The following is a 7515-nucleotide window of genomic DNA, read 5'->3' on the forward strand; positions in this document are numbered from 1 at the left end:
AAACATGGCCCCATCATGTACTTGCGCCTAGGCTTGGTGCCTGCCATTGTTGTCTCATCGCCTCAGGCTGCTGCGCAGTTCCTTAAAGCACATGACCTGGCGTTTGCTAGTAGACCGCCTCTTGAGGCCGCAAAGCACATCTCTTATGAGCAAAAGAACTTGTCCATGTCTCCATACGGCTCTTATTGGCGCAACATACGTAAGATGTGCACTCTTGAATTGCTTAGCAGTCGTAAAATCAATTCTTTCAAACACATGAGAAAAGAAGAGCTCGGCCTTTTGATAAAGTTTATTCAAGAGGCTGCCTGCGATTGTGTTGCTGTTGATCTGAGTGCCAAGGTTTCATCTCTCAGTGCGGATATGAGTTGCTGTATGGTGTTTGGGAAGAAGTACATGGACAAGGATCTTGATGAGAAGGGATTCAAGGCTGTAATCCAAGAAGGAATGTACCTGGGAGCAACTCCTAACCTTGGTGATTATATTCCTTTCATTGCGCCCCTTGATCTTCAGGGGCTGACACGGCGGATGAAGGATGTGAGTAAGATCTTTGATGACTTTTTTGAGAAAATCATCGATGAGCATGTCCAATCCAAGGACGAAAATAAGACCAAGGACTTCGTTGATGTCATGTTGAGCTTCATGGGATCTCAAGAATCTGAGTACCGGATTGAACGCTCCAATATCAAAGCCATCATTCTGGTATTTATTCATACAACTGGCATGCATGTTTTGTTTCAAACAGAGTAGTAATTTTTCTGACAGTCTTTTTCTTGTAGGACATGCTTGCAGGATCAATGGACACTTCAGTAACGGTAATTGAGTGGGCACTCTCAGAACTGATGAAGAATCCTCAAGTAATGAAGAAAGTTCAAAAGGAGTTGGAAGATGTGGTGGGGTTGGAGAGGATGGTGGAGGAATCGGACTTGGATAGCTTGGAGTACTTGGACATGGTTTTGAAGGAAACCTTCAGGCTACATCCAATAGCACCATTGTTGCTACCTCACGAGGCCACGGAGGACTGCACAATCAATGGTTTCCACATACCCCACAAGTCCAGAGTGATGATAAACGTATGGACAATTGGGCGAGACCCAAGTGTTTGGAGTGATGCAGAGAAATTCTGCCTGGAAAGGTTTGTCGGAAGTAATATAGACGTCCGGGGACGGGACTTCCAACTTATCCCATTTGGCTCCGGCAGAAGAGGCTGCCCAGGGATGCAATTGGGTCTAACCGTGGTTCGGCTAGTAGTGGCACAGCTTGTCGATTGCTTTGATTGGGAGCTTCCTAATAACATGCTGCCAAATGAGTTGGACATGACTGAGGAGTTTGGTCTTACAACTCCAAGAGCAAAGCATCTACTTGCAATTCCTATTTATCGCCTAAGCAAATGAATGAAACTAGTCTTCTTTCTTTCTTTCTTTCTTGTTTTCATGTCTAAACTTATGTAAATTTGTCAAACTCCTTCATGAATAATAACAAATACATAGTTCCCCTGTTTGCGAGGCAATAGTTTGTATTACTTGTTATAAGGAAGTGGTAGTTTTGGGTTTATACAAAATTGCTACAACAGTTTTCTAAGGCCCAATAAGAGTTCAATCTGCACTTGCAAAATAGAAAGGACGAAAGCATAAGAGCTTATTGGTGAATGTTGCTTAAATTAATGTTTTGTTTGTAAAGAAAAATTGAAAGCACTAAGTATGAGTTTTGAGATTAGGGTCAAAAATCCCTTTCGTCTGGTTCAGATTTACTTTTATAGAGGTTTCAATACAACTGTTTTCATGTCTCCAACTTTACTTGGTAGTACCCCCAATGAATGCCTAAATTTCACTGGCTTGGGAATGAATTCTCTGCTATGTGGGTACGTAAAATAGGACCGGGCTCATGGATCGGTTTTCTAGCCTTTGCATATAAATCTAATGTGCCACATGGATTTTGTTGGCACAATTCTCAACAACTACCTCCCAATTCCTTTAACAGACGTGTCTAGTGGGATAAAAGGAGACCAAGATCTCCTGAAATTAGGGGGGAATTCGAGATTCTTGAATTCAAGGTCAAGATCTCTTGAAAGAGATACAACGCCTACCGTGATGCCACATGTCCCACTAAATAAATAATAATAAAATATGATTTAACTTTTTTGAAAAAAAATAAAAAAACCAAATAATAAAAAAAATATATTTTATTATTATTATTATTATTTGGCCCTTGGGGGTGGTCCGTTTGGCCATGGGGGTATCAGAGCTTTCTCTACGAATTTTCCGCATCTTCTCCATTCTTTTCTTCCTATCTTCATAATTTCTTCCTTCATTCCTTCAATGGCGATTCCTAAAAAAGCCACAGAAACTTTCACTATTGCTGCTACCTCCACAAAAATGGATTCTTCTAATCCTTTCTTTCTCCATCATGGCGACAGTCTAGGGACTAGGATTGTTTCTCAACAGCTCAACGGTGATAACTATAATTCATGGAAGAGGGCGATGATGATGGCTCTATCAGCCAAAAACAAGCTTGATTTTGTTAATGGCACTCTGTCTAAGCCTTCCAATCTTACTGATTCCACTGGTTTGGCATGGACTAGGTGCAATAACATGGTTCTCTTGTGGCTCTTGAATGCTGTCTCCAAGGAGATTGCCACTAGCATCATTTACATTGATGATGCATTTGACATGTGGAACAATCTTCCAGATAGTTTTTCTCAGGACAATGGGCCACGTATTTTTCAGCTCCAGAAGGTTATTTTCTCTCTGTCACAGGAAAATAGCTCTGTGAGTTCTTATTTTACTGCTATGAAAGGTTTATGGGATGACCTGGGAAATCATCAACCAATTCCTACATGCATGTGTGGAGCCTTGAAGACTATCATGTCTTATCATCATCAAATGCATGTTTACCAATTCCTAATGGGATTGAGTGAGAGTTATTTACATGTTCGAGGTCAGATTCTACTGATTGATCCACTTCCTTCTATTGACAAGGTTTTCTCACTTGTTGTTCAAGAGGAGAGGCAACGCTTGATTTCTTCTTCAAGTTTCTCTTTCAATCAAAATACTACTACCTTACTTACAAAGGCTGCCCCTCCAAATCATTTTGCTGCTAATAGACCTTATCGGAATCGTAAGGATAGGCCTATATGCTCTCATTGTGGCATTCCTGGACACACTGTGGAGAAGTGTTATAGGATCCATGGTTTTCCAGTTGGTTACAAGTTTAACAAAGGAAGGAATGCTCCACATCTTGCCAATCAAGTCTCTGACTACACTCCTCAGTTGCAAATTACCTATGAACAATGTCAGCAGCTTAGGGACATGTTCAAGCCTCTAACTCCAGAACTTGAATCCTCTACCAATCAAGTTTCACTCACCAATCAGGTTTCAGCAGATCCCATTCAAGGTGAAACTTTTTCCAATCTGACAAGTGCAAGTAATTTCTCAATCACCTCTCAACTTTCTTTCCTAGATAGAAAACATTCGGTTTTTGCATCTTCTACTTTTTTAACTCAACAGAATTCATTAGCAAATTCTGTCAAAGCTCCTTGGATCATTGATATTGGAGCTACAGTTCACATGATCCGTTCTATTTCATTTTTTACCACCATCACTTCTGTTATTTCAAAAACAGTAAGGTTACCTAATGGACAACATGCATCGGTTACTCACATTGGCACAATTCAGATTTCTGAATCTTTTATATTAATTGATGTGCTTTGTATTCCCTCTTTTTCATTCAATTTGATATCTGTCAGTAAGTTGATTAAAAGCTTCCAATGTTGTTTCATTTTCTTATCAAAATTCTGCTTCATTCAGCACCTTACAGGTTGGAGAACGATTGGTGTGGGTGAAGAGGCTGGAGGTCTGTATCATTTGCTGCAAAATCCAGTTTCTGTTTTGCCTTTGAATTCTGTAAATTTCAATTCCAGTTCTTCCAAGTTTAATAATGCAGTAACTAGTTTGGCATCTCCTAGTTTCTTTGTTGAATCTGTAAATGCTAGTTTGTGGCATTTCATATTAGGTCATCCTTCCGATCTACCTTTAAAGATGCTTTCCCCTGTAATTCGTCAGATTCTTCATGAATCAAATAAACATTGCAGCATTTGTCCTTTGGCTAAGCAACACAAATTATCTTTTTCTCATAGTACATCTGTTTCTAAACAACCTTTTGATTTAATTTATTGTGTCATTTGGGGTCCCTTTTCTATGAAATCTATTAGTGGATCTTCATTTTTTATTTTTTTTTTAACTATTGTTGATGATCACACAAGATTTACTTGGATCCATCTATTGCAACATAAGTCTCAAACCAGAAACCATATTCACACTTTCTTTAATATGGTTGAAACTCAATTCAATTTTAAAATCAAATCTTTAAGATCAGATAATGGTGTTGAGTTCAACATGAGTGATTTTTATGCATTAAAAGGTGTTCTTCATCAACTTAGTTGTGTAGAAACACTACAACAAAACTCAATTGTTGAACGAAAACACCAACATATTTTGAATGTAGCAAGATCTCTTAGATTTCAATCACACTTGTCTTCAAAATTTTGGGGAGATTGTGTTCTTATTGCAGTACATCTAATCAATAGGATTCCTACTTCAGTTCTGCATAATAAATCTCCTTATCAAGTCTTATTCAAATCAATTCCTTCTTATTCCCATTTAAGAGTATTTTGCTGTCTTTGTTATGCAAACACTCTTCTTAGAAACAGACACAAATTTGATCCTAGAGCTAGACCTTGTATATTTCTTAGATATCCATATGACATTAAAGGTTACAAGCTTTATGATTTAACTCTTAAATCTGTGTTTGTATCAAGAGATGTTATTTTCCATGAAACCATCTTTCCTCATCCAATCAAATATCCTGCTTCAAAATTGCCTTTTACTGATTCAATTATTCCTTTACCCATTCATGATCATAGTTTACCTGAATCAATAGCCAGTTTTTCAAATCCTATGATTTCAATTTCATCCCCAAATTATTTCGAGTCTAGTACTTCTACTTCAAATTTATTTCCTAGTACACTGAATTGTAATTTAGATCAAATTCTTGATGTTATACCATCTACTTCTGATTCTGCAAGTCCACATTTAGAAATTCCACATCAGCAACTTAGAAAGTCTGTAGGTATTCCTTATGATTTATCTTCAGTTCTTTCATATAACAAGCCTTCTTCCATTCAAAAACTTTTTAGTCTCTTTGTTTCTGTTATTGTTGAACCAAAGTCATATAATCAAGCTGTCAAGTTTGAGGAATGGCGTGAGGCTATGGATAATGAGATCAAGTCTCTTGAACTCAATAATACTTGGACAGTGGTTGATCTCCCTACTTCAAAGCAAGCTATTGGATGCAAGTGGGTTTACAAGGTGAAATTAAAGTCTGATGGGACTTTAGGGAGGTGTAAAGCAAGATTGGTGGCAAAGGGTTACAACCAATGTGAGGGATTAGATTATTATGAAACATTTTCTCCTGCGGCTAAACTCACAACAGTGAGAACTCTTTTGGTAGTTGCAGTTGCAAAGAAATGGCATCTTCACCAATTGGATGTGAATAATGCCTTCATGGGAACCTTGATGAAGAGGTCTACATGTCATTATCTCCTGGCTTTTTTTAAAAGGGGGAGTCCAAGGTATGTAAGCTCAACAAATCACTTGATGGTCTAAAGCAAGCTTCCCGGCAGTGGTTTGCAAAGTTTTCTTCTGCTTTGATTGAGTTTGGATTTGTTCAATCTAAAGCTGATTATACCTTGTTCACTAGAACTTTAGAGGGTTCATTTATTGCATTACTGGTATATGCAGATGATATAGTAATTGCAAGTGATAATCCAGTTGAGGTTTCAAAGTTTATTAAAGTGCTTAATGATAGGTTTAAGCTCAAAGATCTTGGATAGTTGAAATATTTTCTTGGTTTGGAAATAGCTCGAAGTGAGCTTGGTATCTCTGATTGTCAGACAAAGTATGCTTTGGAGATTCTTGAAGATACTGGTATGCTGGCCTCAAAACCTGCAAAATTCCCAATGGAACCTAATGTGAAGTTCTCTAAGGATTCTGGTCCTATCTTAGATGATCCTACTTCCTACAGACGGCTTGTTGGTAGATTATTCTATCTCACCATCACAAGACCTGATATTTCATTTGCTGTTCAAGTTCTCAGTCAGTTTATAGGCAAGCCTAGAGTTCCTCATTTGGAAGCAACTAATAAAGTACAAAGATACATCAAAGCATCCCCAGCTCAAGGGTTGTTCTTTCCAGTTAATTCTAGTTTACAAATAAAGGCATTTGGTGACTCAAACTGGGCTGGTTGCTCCAATACAAGAAGGTCTGTGATAGGGTATTGTATTTTTCTTGATAATTCCTTAATTTCTTGGAAATCAAAGAAACATACGACAGTTTCCAGGTCCTCTACAGAGGATGAGTACAGGGCCATGGCATCTACTTGTTGTGAGGTTGTGTGGCTTAGAACTCTTCTCCAAGACTTACAAGTTTCTCCTCAAACTGCCCTCCTGTACTGTGACAATAAAGCTACTTTCCATATAGCAGCTAACGCTGTCTTTCATGAGCGTACAAAACATATTGACATTGATTGCCATGTTTTACAAGAAAAGCTTCACCGAAACCACCCCCATGGCCAAACTGTGGCCCTTGGGGTGGTTCGGCCACCCGCAAGGGCCAAATAATAATAATAAAAAAATTATATATTTTTTTTTTATTTTATTTAAAAAAGTTAAATAATATTTTGAAGGGGTAAATACTAAATACTCCCTAGGGTTTTACTTAATTGTTTTTTTTTCCCCTAGGGTTTATTTTTTATCACAGGAGGTCCTTCTGGTTTTGACAAAAGACCAAATTTGTTTTCCCGTCCATTAACTGTTAGTTGACCAAACAGAACTCCACGTGGACCAATTAAAAGCTGACACCTAGCTTAAGTTCCACGTCATCAATGATGACTGTATAGTAAAATGCCACCTAATTAAAAAATAAATAAACGGATACAAATTTTAAACGCTGGCCTTTATTTATTAAAAGGGTTTAGCAAACAATTAGATTGATTAAGGGTTCAACATAAAACAACTAAATCAACATAAAATCCTCGACGAACCCTAGCAGATGATCAACCCAACACCACCCCGGCGTCCTCCCCAGTCTCCAGCGTCCTCCCTACTTTCCGGTGTCCTACGGCTATTCCACGAACCCCAAATCCCCGACGAACCCCAACTCCACAGTCTGACCAACAAACTCATCTTCTATGATAGACCCACCATTCTTCCACGACCAAACCATCGCACCAACCTTCTTCGACGAATCCCACTCTCCAGCAACAGACCCAACGCCCATATCTTCTCTGATAGACCCTAAGCCCCTTCTTCCACAATCCGAGAAACCCGATCTCGTCAAACTCAGACTTGTACACCAAGGCATCAAGTCAGATGTACACCTCGAAACGAAAGGATGTTTCCCGCAGCATTGAGAAGGTTTGTTCTACAAAAAATCTGCACCTTGATTTTTCTTTATGAATTTT

At 38.5% G+C, this 7515-nt stretch overlaps 1 protein-coding gene across 1 annotated transcript; it reads left to right on the forward strand.

The window, feature by feature from the left end:
• Positions 1 to 3: 3 nt before the first annotated feature.
• On the forward strand, positions 4 to 1497 carry LOC132165952 (cytochrome P450 71AU50-like; the record flags this gene model as incomplete). Its single annotated transcript, XM_059576669.1, has 2 exons — positions 4 to 699; positions 777 to 1497. Coding segments are annotated over 2 exons (1311 nt in total), but the record flags the coding sequence as incomplete, so codon positions are not given.
• Between the last annotated feature and the right edge of the window lie 6018 nt (positions 1498 to 7515).

The sequence above is a fragment of the Corylus avellana genome, chromosome ca11, assembly GCF_901000735.1.
Source record: "Corylus avellana chromosome ca11, CavTom2PMs-1.0".
NCBI classification, from domain to species: domain Eukaryota; kingdom Viridiplantae; phylum Streptophyta; class Magnoliopsida; order Fagales; family Betulaceae; genus Corylus; species Corylus avellana.